The following is a 12,439-nucleotide window of genomic DNA, read 5'->3' as shown; positions in this document are numbered from 1 at the left end:
TCAGATGATGAGGATGAAGAATAGGAGAATGTGAGTGCCGAACACTAGTCCCCAGAGCACGAGGATGCATCTCCAGCACCATCTAGGGCATCCACATCTTCACAGCCACGGAGGAGCACACACCTGACCGCTTTGGAACAAGATATGGCTGGGTTACGTACTTCAGTCACAGATTTATGTGCCCGAGTGGAGGTGGTTGCTGACAGACAAGTGAAGTCTGAAAAGAAGTTCTTGGGCTGGTTAAGAGCTCTGGGTCGCACATGCAATGTGAGCCCAGAAACCGTCTCCGACCAGGAGTAACCTTCAGGGAAGTACCTCGACCTCACTATTCTTTAAAAATTTTACAGCCATGGGGACATGTCTTGATTATAAGTGTGGGGTGGGGGATGCTTCATTGTACATATGTAGTTGTTATTTGACTATTTGATTTTGGTTGATTTTATTTTGTTTTGGTTGTGATTTAGTTTTGGTATTAGTTTAAAGTAGTTAAATAGCTGGGACTAAGTCGAGCCTATAAAAAACCAACGAAAATGCAGACTCTTCCTGATGACGGATCCTTTAGATAATTTTCTTGAGGGAAGTTAGTCTAGAGAAAATTCCAAAAAGATTTTTTATTTATTTTCTTTTTAGGTAGTGTAGTAACTCCCCCTTGGTTTTTAAAATTAGGATTAATGGGCTAATGAACGGAGTTCGAAAAGAAAAGCCTTTAGCTCTATTACACCTTAACACAATAGACACTAGAGTGTAACGCCTATTCTCAGTAGTTGATTCTTGCTAAAGTGCCTTAAACTGTGTATTTGTCACTGACTTGAATACTCAGAAAAGAGTGTCTTGATAAGCCAATCCGGAATGAGTCATATGCTATATGTGTGAGTTTTACTGTATTCCATGATTCACATTTGATGCCTAGAACTTGCCCTGTGTGTTTGCAACGCGAAATAGTAGTTTATTTAGTCTTAGAAGTGATATAGGCAAATCTTTATTGAGACAGACTTATAAATTAAACCCACCTAACTGCAATACATCTTAGTTAACCTCGTTGTGCTTATAAGCCTATTTCTTTGGCAACCACATTGCGAACCTTACCCAATTGTTTGAATAACCTGCTGTTTGAACCCTCTTTCCTCACATAAGCACTTGAATGGTATTGAAAATTATGCAAAGACAAAAGTGTGGGGTGGTGGTTTGGTTTTTGAGTGGAACCACAGAAATCGAAAAATAGGTGTAGAATTCTGTTGCATAAAAGATGAAGCAACACAAAAAAAAAAGATTAATATAGTGGTTGAGAAGTGGTGGTTTGCTATAATTGCACCTAATGAATGGGGCTGTTGTAAACAAAAGAACGGTGGTAAAATGTTTGGTTGACAAAGAGTTTGGTTTTGAATGTTGATGTAATTGTACTAAAAGTGCTTAGGGAGGTTAGTCACTATATCCAAATGTATCCTTCCCGTCCCTTAGCCTACATTACAACCAAGTAAAGTCCTATCGATCTTAGACTGAGTGGCTCAATTAGTAGAGTAGTACGCTACGGGCAAGCTTATGGTGCATCTTTGTGACATGTGAATGTTCTTTTCTTGAGAGTGAGTGAATTTCATTTATTTAAGTTCCCAATTGTTCTAAATATTATTATATGTGGAACTACTCTCTTGTGTGAATGTGAGGGCATGTTATTCATGAAGGAAAGGCAAGTCTTAACTTCGGTATAGAGTAGCTTGAGAAAGTATGAATATTGCACGGCACGTGAGAGTCAACTTTTGAGGATATGATTGCTCACTCCTAGGTGTAACTCATGTGATTTGTTCTTGGTGTAATGCGTTAGGGAAGAATGCTTAGTGAAGGAACCTCTATTAAGGGTGGTGGATTGCTAGAGGACTAGAAAGGATTTAAGTGTGGGGTGTTGATATTAGGCTAGATATATGTTATTTGACAATGATTTTTGCCCTAACTTGATTATGTTTCAATGCTCTACTATAATTAAATGATAAAAAATGAGCTCTAAATTGTGTTGCAGGAATGAAGAGCTTGTATGAGGCCTTAAAGTTGTGATTGGAGCTACATTGAAGCAAGAAAGATCTCTAGGAGCTGAATGAGCGAGAAGACGAGAATAAAATAACCAAACAAATGAGACCTGGACTAGCGCGCCCACATGCGTGATCGCGCTAGTCCAGATTCCGGAACAAAATCGTCAGGGGTAATTTTAGAAGTCTGGGGGGCAAATCACTTAACCTATAGAAGGTCAAGTTCGCCCAAAAATAGAAGTCTGCAGCTTTTATTAGCTAAGAACAAGAATAGGAAAGGCAAGGAGCTAAGAGGAGTTTTCTACACCAAGTTCTTCTCCTCTTCCTTTTGTTTTTATGATTTGTAATGAATTTTATTATTATGATGTTTATCATTGTTATGAGTAGCTAACGCTTTTAATCTAAGGTTTTGGTTGAACCCGTTGTGGATGAACTTATTGTGATATTAATATAGTTTTGAGTTAGTTGTTAATCTCTATTTGTTCAACTATGTTTTGATATTTGGTTAGTTGAAAGGATCCTCAATTAGCCATGCCTATTTATTATGTATCTACTTGAGAAAGAGTGCATATTTAGGTAATTGTTTGAACAACATCACTCTCGGAGTATAGGCGAAGTCATAACCAAGGATTTAGAGGTTGGAGTAGAGATAACGATACCTCGGGTGCAATCTAAGTGAATTGTAATGCGAATCTAGCTAGCGTAGCTTGAGAGAGTGCGTCTAGTAAATTATCATAATTACTTGAGAGAGAGTTATGATAGTTGGAGAGTTCATGATTGATAGAGATAACTAATTCATAGCTATAAGAAATATACGACTAAGGAAATCTATAACGGGGGAAGCCATTACCTTAGGCCTTTATTCCAATTGTCTACATTTGCGTATTAATTAACCTTTGTTTTATTGGTTCGAATAGCTGTCGTAGTAATTATAACACCACTTGTATTCACAAAGTTTGAGGAGGTTGACTAATAAGAATTTAGTACTTCAAAGACTTCTCTTGATACGTTAATTCCCTGTGGGATTTAACTCGGGGCATAATACCCTGGATTATATTTGCAATATTCGCGTAGTCTTTTAATAGGCTTAGTTGAGCGTGATCACTGTCCATCTCCTTTTTATAATTAGAGACAAAGAATCAAGATTTATTAGTTACAAATAAATTAATTAGAAGTGCACTCTGGTGGTAGAACTTTGTATCTATTAGTATCTTGACAATATGAGTAGAACATGTGCTTTCTCCTTACCCAATCCAGCCCTGTCATCTGCTGTTGTGATAATTTCATAAATTCTTCCCCATCAACAGGATCCAAACTTGAAGTACTTCTCCTAAAACATGTAGAAGTTGCTGAAGTATTTTGTTGTCTTACACATCCTTCTAATTCTACTTCTTTCATTGATGTTACAAATGGTGCATATTGGTAGTTTACAGGGTATTTTCCTCCATGAGTTGCCCATTCTGATCCATCCCATATTGTTGCTATAACAGACATTGGCTTTGATGGGTAAACAGAAGATATAGCTGTGTTATGAACTACCTCTCTTATTGGCACATTGTCCACAAGAAATCTGCATTATATTTACAATAAACTGTGATACTTTAATTTTTACCACAAAAAAGAATAGAAATAAAGGAACTAAGATATATTTTTCCAATAGCTAGGGACAGAGGGGGAGTCAGGATTGAAGTTTATGAGTTCTGAACTTGCTATCAATCGTATAGCTCTATCCCATCAGAAGTTCCATTTTGAGAAAAAAAAAATCAACATTTGTAGGTAAAAACATGCGTTGGATTAACCTCATGAAAAACCTATTGAATAATAAGGATTTGTTGCTGACTAGGGTTAATAGGTGGAAAATTCTCTTGTTGTACCTCAAGGGGAATTGAATGTATGGACCTAACACAGAATTTTAGAAATTAATTCCTATCTCGTGTGGTGGCCGATTAAGGCTAAAGTAAAAAATAGTACTCCCTTTATTTATGTTGTACGCCGTGGCGAAGCCAGAAATGTTTCCAAAGGTATTCAAATTTAAAAGAAGTAAAAAAAATTCCGACAAAGGGTGTTCAATATAAGTTTTATATATCTAAAATTAATATTTTATTTATATACACAATGTAATATTTCGTAATTTTTCTGCGAAGGGTTGTCAGTTGACCACCCTTTACTAAAGGTAGCTTTGCCCATGGTTGTACGTTACCTTTTTTTTTAGTTTGTTCCAAAAAGAATCACATAGTTTTTATATTTAGAAATTCTTTAAGTGTTTCGGCTTTTATAGTCATAGAAATATCATGACATGTTTAAGACGACAAATTCTAAGGATACATTTAGTATGCGCCAATATTGTTTTTTTTAACTCCATATCTAATCAAACATCATCATATAAAAAGAAACCGAGGAAGTAGTTAGATTATCTCAATGCGCTTACACTATGTGATGATTATTCCAGAGGATGGTGTAGTCATGAAAATCCAGTGTTGGATCAAACCAGAGGTAAAACTTCTCTTCTCTCCCTGTGTGAACACTTCCATTTCCATATAGATTAGTCTGCAGAACCCAATCTCTTCTCTTATCATGCCCAAGCAACTCAAAGTCAATTTCATCATGGTTGTGTGGGAACACATCTGAATTAGACATCTGAAAATTGGAAAAAATAAAATAAAAATTCTTGCCTTAATTAGCCCTGATGATCAACGAAAGAGAAAATTCTTGATTTCTATATCGTACTCTACATAACGCATTTAGAGCTTAGTACGTATTAGTTATACAGAGATTAGTTACAAGACGTGCATGAAAACTTACATAAAAGGCAATTACAACTCCGGATGTAAAATGAGCAGGCAGTTTTAGAGCAGCATTGAAGAAACCATAGTAGTATTTCTCCTTAGAGATCAGTCCAGAACCTATGGACAAAAAGGAAATTGTTGTAAATACTTCAACAACTATATATTAACTTAAGCAAAAACATTTTTTTGTACAATGAAGTTGTAGTGTACCTGAAGATTTATCTAAGATAAGATCAGCACTGGACCCATTGTTTGTCATACGAACATTAGCACCTCCAAAGAATACATTATAACCTTGATTAACCGATAATCGGCTGAAATGATCAGTTAATTTCTCTACTTCTGGAGGCTTATAGACTGGACCTCGACATGAAACGACAACTATCATGCAGAAAATCAAGAACTGTGATAATAGGAAGGTTTTATTATGATGAAAGAAATCCATATTTTTTCTTGTTTAATTATGGAAATGTGGGGCAATAGATGGGCTATTTATGGATTGAAAGATAGAGAAGAAAATATGAAAACCTTGTGCTTAGTTGTTGCAAGCTGGATATATCTTCCAAAAAATCCAATTAAATAGTTGATGTTAAGATACAATTGAGTGAGAATTGTGGACATTGATTAGAAAGTTCATGTGCGATATTGACATGTTTAGAAAGAATCCTCGTGGTCCAAATGAGTTCAAGTGGGAGTATTAGGTTTTTTTATTGTTCGGTGAAAATATTAATTAGGAGTAACATTTATTGATATTTTCATGTACTTTGTTCTGTTTCTTTTTTAGGTTTGAGATTGGTCCCATTGACTGCTGGGGTCATGAGTTCGGTTCGAGATTCTCGTTTGATAGTAACTTAGAAGTTTAGTTTGTAAATTGTTTATGTTATGACCACTGCACCCAAAGTGTGGCCTAACATTACGTAGTGGGTGAAAATTGTGGAGATCGGAATTCAAATTTGACAGAAAAAATAGGTAATTTTTTATTCTATACGCGTACTGATGAAAGGTACTTAACAGGTTTCCCGTGCAATGGCCAATGTGTGTGCAACTTACAAAGTATGTATACTGTCGTTTGGTAGAAGGAATAAGAATAATAATTTCGGAAAAAAATTTAAAATTATATTTATCTCATGTTTTATTATAGATATTAGCTAATTTCAGGATAAATTTAACGCTAAAATGATGCGCTTAGCTATCCCATATAGCAGGTGGGATAGTTAATCTCATGAGATATCCCACTTCATGCAGTGGCGTACGCAGAATTTTACATAAGCATTATCATAATTTATAGAAACAGACAAATGAATAAATCATTATTATGATAAGTGATGTCATTTACTATACGTATCCCTTACATTTTCATTTTTCTTATAATATCTAGTAAAAAATTTCGATCAAGCAGTGTCCCGTGACACAACATGGCATGAGGTGCATACGCCCCTAACCTCATGGAATATGCTGATTTTATCCCACCATTATATCAAACGACCCCTGCTCTTTTATAAAATATAAAACTAATACCAAATGCACTTTGAAGGCGAGAGGAGATTTGAGACAGGTTAATGATTTGTAAATCGTTTTTTGTCTGTCAAGAGTATTTCATTTCATGAGTAATTTATCCCATGAAGATATGAATCAAACATGTGAGTTGTCGCATGTTGTTGGATTCCGACAGAAGTGCAAATATGCGGTGACATGGTGAGGTTAAACATATAGAGATGTGAAAAAACATTTACTGGAGTCATGCACTAAGTTCAATTGGGGGAAATGGACAACAGAAATCAATCAATCAATCATACGATTGTCTAATCCATTAGAAAAGCTGCTGCATGCATTTTGTCTGCGTTCCAATCAAATAGCTGTTTGATTGGTAATGTAATTGAGACAAACGCGTCGCCAACACCAACTGGCCCAACTTGATGCAACAAACTCTTACTCTTTAAAATAATTTATTTTTACATTATTTCTGTATTATGGTATATTTATTATTATATGTAGTGAGTATATGTTAGCTATTGTGCTAGATATTAGACTACTTCTACATATTCTTTTGAATTATTTCATGTGAAGAGTTGGAAAAAGATTTTGTCGGATACTTGAAAGAATGATGAGATTGTAGGAAGATTTTTACGAGTTTTGGGAAAAGGAATGCTAGCAGTGAGGGAATGATTAATAATTTGATTTATAATAATATGGAACAGTAGTAAACTTGAATTAAGGAAGAGTATAAGCCAAGAACGTGCCTTCTTAATTCATTAAAAATTTATTTATTCGTTAGTAAAGAAAACACTAACAGAGCACTTGTGGGAAGGTTTTTCTAGTTATACTTTTATTTCATCTTCTTCTTTTTCAGATGAATCTTTAAGAAAAAAGAGAGAAAGGCTTTAGTGGGTTTTCGACCATGAGGGTAACTCTAATCCCAATTTCGTTGTACAGGCAAACTCCTAGGCTGACAAACTTCTGAATACGCATGTCTTAGGCAAATTCCATATCAGAATAACAGAGGAAAGTGAAAAACTTTATAAGACATAACACAAGTTCATATGGTACGCGCGCTTTTAGGACTCGAAGTAGCATACCCCAAAAAGATAAAATCGTGCAGGCCGAGGCCCAAAACGGACAACGAGCATTGGGCTTGGGTCATTACATAATTTTAGGGAGAAATTCAAAATTAGCCTGATTTACAAGTGGTCATTAAAAAATAGTCATAGTTTCAAAAGTAATCGAAATTTAGTCACTTTTCATGTAAAGATAAATATGAACAAAAATACGGTTCAAAATCCGAAAAATATTCCAGCATAATATATTGGAAGTCCAGTATAATATACCGGTCGAGCATAATATGCTGGAAGTTCATACACATGTGCTCCACTCTCCAGTATATTATGCTGGAACTTTCCGCGTGTTGGAGTTCCAGCATAATATGCTGGAAGTTCATACACGGGTGCACCAAATCCAGTATATTATGTTGGAATTTTCTGTGTTTCGGCGAAATAGTGACTATTTTTCACCGACTTTACAAATACAGGTTATTTTTCAATTACCGGTCAGAAAAGTGGTTAGCCCGTGCTATCTTTACAAAAAAAAACACATACATAAAATATTTGGGAGAAATTCAAAAATAGCCAAATTTACAAGTGGCCATTCAAAAATAGTCACAGTTTCAAATAATCGAATTTAGCCATTTTTCATGTAAGGATAAATCTGAACAAAAATATTGTACAATCCGAAAAAATACTCCAGTATAATATACTGGAATTCCAGTATAATACACTGGAGTTTTCGTATAATATACCGGTCCCGCATAATATACTGGAAAGTGGAGCACTGGCGCTCCAATCTCCAGTATATTATATTGGAACTTTCCGCGTATTGGAGTTCCAGCATAATATGCTGGAAGTTCATACACAGGTGCACCGATCTCCAGTATATTATGTTGGAACTTTTCGTATTGCAGCAAAATAGTGGCTATTTTTCAATGATTTTGCAAACGATGACTATTTTTAAATGACCAGTCCGAAAACTGGCTAGCTTGTGCTATTTTTACGAAATACTTAGTTTGGTGGAGAGACCATGGGTTCACGTGACCTATAAATTATCATATAAATCCACCCCGCTAGTAGTATGTTGCTTATTTCCGTAGAACGAGGTATCTCTCAAGAATTGCTAGTCGAGGTTTCTAATCTTTTGTAGTCAATTCTGAGTAACGATTAATCTTTAATATATATTATAGGCGAAATACATAAATTACCACCTGAGCTTGTCTCCAAATTCCTGTTACACACCCGTGGACTACGTTAATAATTTTATACACTCAACCTTTAAAAAATGTATCCATGACACAACACTTTTGTATTTGACCACTTCTTTTAAATAGATATATGTAACGCACCAATTAAATCGTGACACGTGTCATGAAGTTAAAAGAAAAAAGAAAAAGAAATCCATCTTCTTCCTCATATGAAAACCATCCATCATGGCTGCTACAACCTTCATCTCAGTTTTAAGATCAGAGAACATGAATACAAATCAACAACCAAAGTTTTCAACATCAACCTTAGATTTCTTTAAGTTTAACCCAACTCAAAAATTCAAAGTACTCTTCTTCGGCCTTCTTAAACAAATTTCGATCCAACTACTTAATTCATCTCTAAATAAGTTTCAATTGAAATGGAGCTTTTAATATACAATTAATTCAATCCCCAAACACCAATTTTAACAAACAACAACCATTTCAAATAATCAATTTTTAGGTCTTGCGTAATTTGTAGAAACAACGCGGATGAGAACGGGTGAAAACAAAAAATCTCGAGACGATTTTATGTTGGAAAAACAAAACCCCCCACCAAAAAAGAAGCAAAGGGCAGAGATAGGTACGGAAGAAGGGTAAGGGGTCTAAGATTGCAGCAGGCTAGGGTTGAAGCAAGGTTGAAGGGCAATATTTGAGAAAAAAACGCTTTATAATGGATTTGAGGTGAGATTCAGGATCATGAGTTAGAGGAGGAGCTGTTGAAGTTATTGGAAGTGTTCTTTATAAGCATCAGTGGAGGAACTGGCTGAAACTTGATTCATAAAAATGAAGAAGATGACTAAAAATGGAAAAAAATGAAAAAGTAAAAAAACTGAACAAGTGGCATCCAAATGTGGCTTTAGATACAAAAAATTTACAGTTCACGTGCCTCATTTGCGTGTAAAATACGCGCTTGCCACGTAGTCAAAATAGTGTGTCATAGATATATTTTTTAAAGGTTGGGTGTGTAAAATTATTCTCGTAATCAACAGGTGTATAACAGAGATTTGGGGACAAGGTCAGATGGTATTCTATGTATTTCGCCTATATTATAATATAATATATCCCTTGGAAAAAAATGCTGGGATTAGTCCGAACATTAAAATGATCGTACTTCTTTATAGGTGGTGGAATCAAGTGTGATTAGCCAAAATGGGCTTTCAGATCGGATGATCCCAGAAAAAATCACGAAGTTGAAAGGGCTTAACATCTGAACAGGCTCATGAAGCTGAGGTCCATGTGCAAGCAATACTTTCGTTCAAGCCCATGTCTTGCACTGTTACAGTTTTGCAATATCGTAAAAATAGCACGGTATAGCCAGTTTTCGGATTGATCATTCAAAAATAGCCAGTATTTACGAAGTCAATAAAAAATAATCACTATTTTGCTGCAACAGAGATCGGTCCAGCATAATATACTGGAGTTCGGTGCACCTGTGTATGAACTCCAGCATATTATGCTGGACCGGTATATTTTGTTGACTCCAGTATAATATACTGGAGACTGGAGCATCGGTGCTCCAAACTCCAGTATTTTATACTGGACAATTATACTTGCTGGAACTCCATCATATTATGTTGGAGTTCCAGCATACTTATCCTGGAACTCCAGTATAATATGCTGGAGTTCAAACATGCTTATGCTGGAAGTCCAGTATAATATACTAGCGTCTTTTTCAGATTTTGAAAAGTGTTTTTGCTCAAATTTATCTTTACATGAAAAGTGGCTAAATTTTGATTACTTTAGAAACTGAGCTATTTTTAAACGACCAGCTATAAATCTGACTATTTTTGAATTTCTCCCTGGAATATCTCTATCTGTGAAAGCCCACCTGTTTTCTTTTGGGATCTTAACCTTTTTAGCCCGCCGGTGAATTCAAAAAATCATTCGACAATCTACAATTATTAATTAAATAACATATTCTACAACATAATCTAAATAAATGTTATACCCTCAAATACGATAGATTTCCTTTGAACTAGGAAACTGATACGAAGAGTATTCCATAATAATACAATCTCCAATTAAAAACCCAACCATAAATGCACAGAACAAGAAATGAAAGGAAAGAAAATCCTCAAGTAAACAGCAAAAAGACGAGAGCATACGGAGAGGTCGTGAGATGTTGGAGATCTCTTCTTTGGCTTTTTGGGAGACCCAGAATGTACTGCTTTTCAAGCTCCCTACTTTCGTCAGTGCTTTCTCTATTCTGCTTCACTTTTCAATAAAAAATTCTTTGATTTTTCTCTCTTTGTAAGTACCTTAGCTATGAGTTAAGATTACCTCAAAGATATATATGCACACACAAACACAATATTATATACCTTTAATATTTGGAATAATGTTCAACGCATGTTACTTATATTATGTACATATAGTATACTTAATATATGTCATCAATATATGTTTTACATTTGAAGTAATATATCATATAATCTACTTACATATGTGTATACGGTGAGGAAGTATATTTTGGATGGTTGTATAGTAGAAAAGGAGGAAAGAAGCTTAGAACATTGGGATTTGGGATATATTAGAATATTGTTTAACAGAGAAATTAGAGGAAAAATTGATATGGACAGATACATTTTAGGTGAGAGAGAAGCTAAAGAGATGCATTCTTTAGGTTAGTGAATCTCAACACAGAGATTTTAGGATATGTAAAGTTGTACATAATTTAATTTAAAAAGTAAGCTTTTAAAATAAACTGTATCATATGTAATTTTTTGAAAGTAGTTGTAAGAAATTTATATAAGACTTAAAAAGATTGTATTCTATATAAATTCCTCATAGATTTTATGTAACTTCGTATAGCAACCATATACATAATATCTTCTTATAGCTACTATTTAGTTGTTACGCAACAATATTCGATATATTCACGCTACTGTATTCATGAATACAATAGTAGAATTCGCCTAAAAAATAGAGAAGTCCAGCTGTGCAACTGTATTCATGAATACAGTAGTAGAATACGCCTAAAAAAATAGGGAAGTCTAACTGTGCAACTGTATTCACTCTATTGTATTCATGAATACAGTAGCGTAAAATTGCCAACAAAGAAATATTTTCAGAAATCACTATTATTTAGCGGCTATTAACTTTCTATAGCTATCATATACGTAATTACTTCTTATAACTACTATTTAGTTATTACGCGACTGTATTCTCTGTATTCGCGCTATTGTATTCATGAATACAGTAGCAGAGTTCTCCTAAAAAAATAAGGGAATCCAACTGTGCGACTGTATTCGTTGTATTCGCGCTACTGTATTCATACGGTAGCGTAAAATTTCCAACAAAGAGGAATTTTCTCAGAAACCACTATTGTTTAGTGGCTATTAACTTCCTATAACTACCATATACATAATTATTTCCTATAGCTACTATTTAATTGTTACGCGACTGTATTCGCTGTATTCGCGCTACTGTATTCATAAATACAGTAGCGAAATTTGCTTAAAAAATAGGGGAATCCAACTGTGCGACTGTATTCGCGCTACTGTATTCATGAACACAACAGTAGTGAAATTCGCCTAAAAGATAGGGAAGTCCAGCCGTTTAATAATGGAAAGAGAATCAATTAATGTGTCTCACTCCTAATTGAACTTAACAAAATCAATTCTACATAAATTTCGCTGCTACGAGATTGTATTCGTTGTATTCGCGCTATTGTATTCATGAATACTATAATAGGGGAATCCATCTGTGTGGCTGTATTCGCGCTACTGTATTCATGAATATAATAGCGGAATTCGCCTAAAAAATAGGTGACTCCAGCTGTTTAATAACGGAAAGAGGATCAATTAGCGTGCATCACTCCTAATTTAACTCAACAAAATTAATTC

At 34.8% G+C, this 12,439-nt stretch overlaps 1 protein-coding gene across 1 annotated transcript; it reads right to left on the bottom strand.

Annotated features, from left to right (window-relative positions):
- Positions 1 to 3,109: 3,109 nt before the first annotated feature.
- On the bottom strand, positions 3,110 to 5,340 carry LOC107789579 (putative xyloglucan endotransglucosylase/hydrolase protein 33). Its single transcript, XM_016611419.2, has 4 exons — positions 5,015 to 5,340; positions 4,821 to 4,921; positions 4,447 to 4,655; positions 3,110 to 3,588 (listed from the first exon to the last, which is right to left on the bottom strand). Exons 1-4 carry the CDS (start codon positions 5,247 to 5,249, stop codon positions 3,183 to 3,185), a joined length of 951 nt encoding a protein of 316 aa, XP_016466905.1. The 5' UTR covers positions 5,250 to 5,340; the 3' UTR covers positions 3,110 to 3,182.
- Between the last annotated feature and the right edge of the window lie 7,099 nt (positions 5,341 to 12,439).

The sequence above is a fragment of the Nicotiana tabacum genome, chromosome 20 (assembly GCF_000715075.1).
Source record: "Nicotiana tabacum cultivar K326 chromosome 20, ASM71507v2, whole genome shotgun sequence".
Classification (NCBI taxonomy): domain Eukaryota; kingdom Viridiplantae; phylum Streptophyta; class Magnoliopsida; order Solanales; family Solanaceae; genus Nicotiana; species Nicotiana tabacum.
This window is presented reverse-complemented; position numbering and strand designations above follow the sequence as displayed.

Coding starts and splice junctions, on each gene's coding strand:
- LOC107789579 (XM_016611419.2), bottom strand. CDS start 5,249: ATGGATTTCTTTCATCATAATAAAACCTTCCTATTATCACAGTTCTTG. Junction 4,656..4,820: donor GAGTTGTAATTGCCTTTTAT/GTAAGTTTTCAT, acceptor TCCAATTTTCAG/ATGTCTAATTCAGATGTGTT. Junction 3,589..4,446: donor TGGAATAATCATCACATAGT/GTAAGCGCATTG, acceptor AATATAATGCAG/ATTTCTTGTGGACAATGTGC.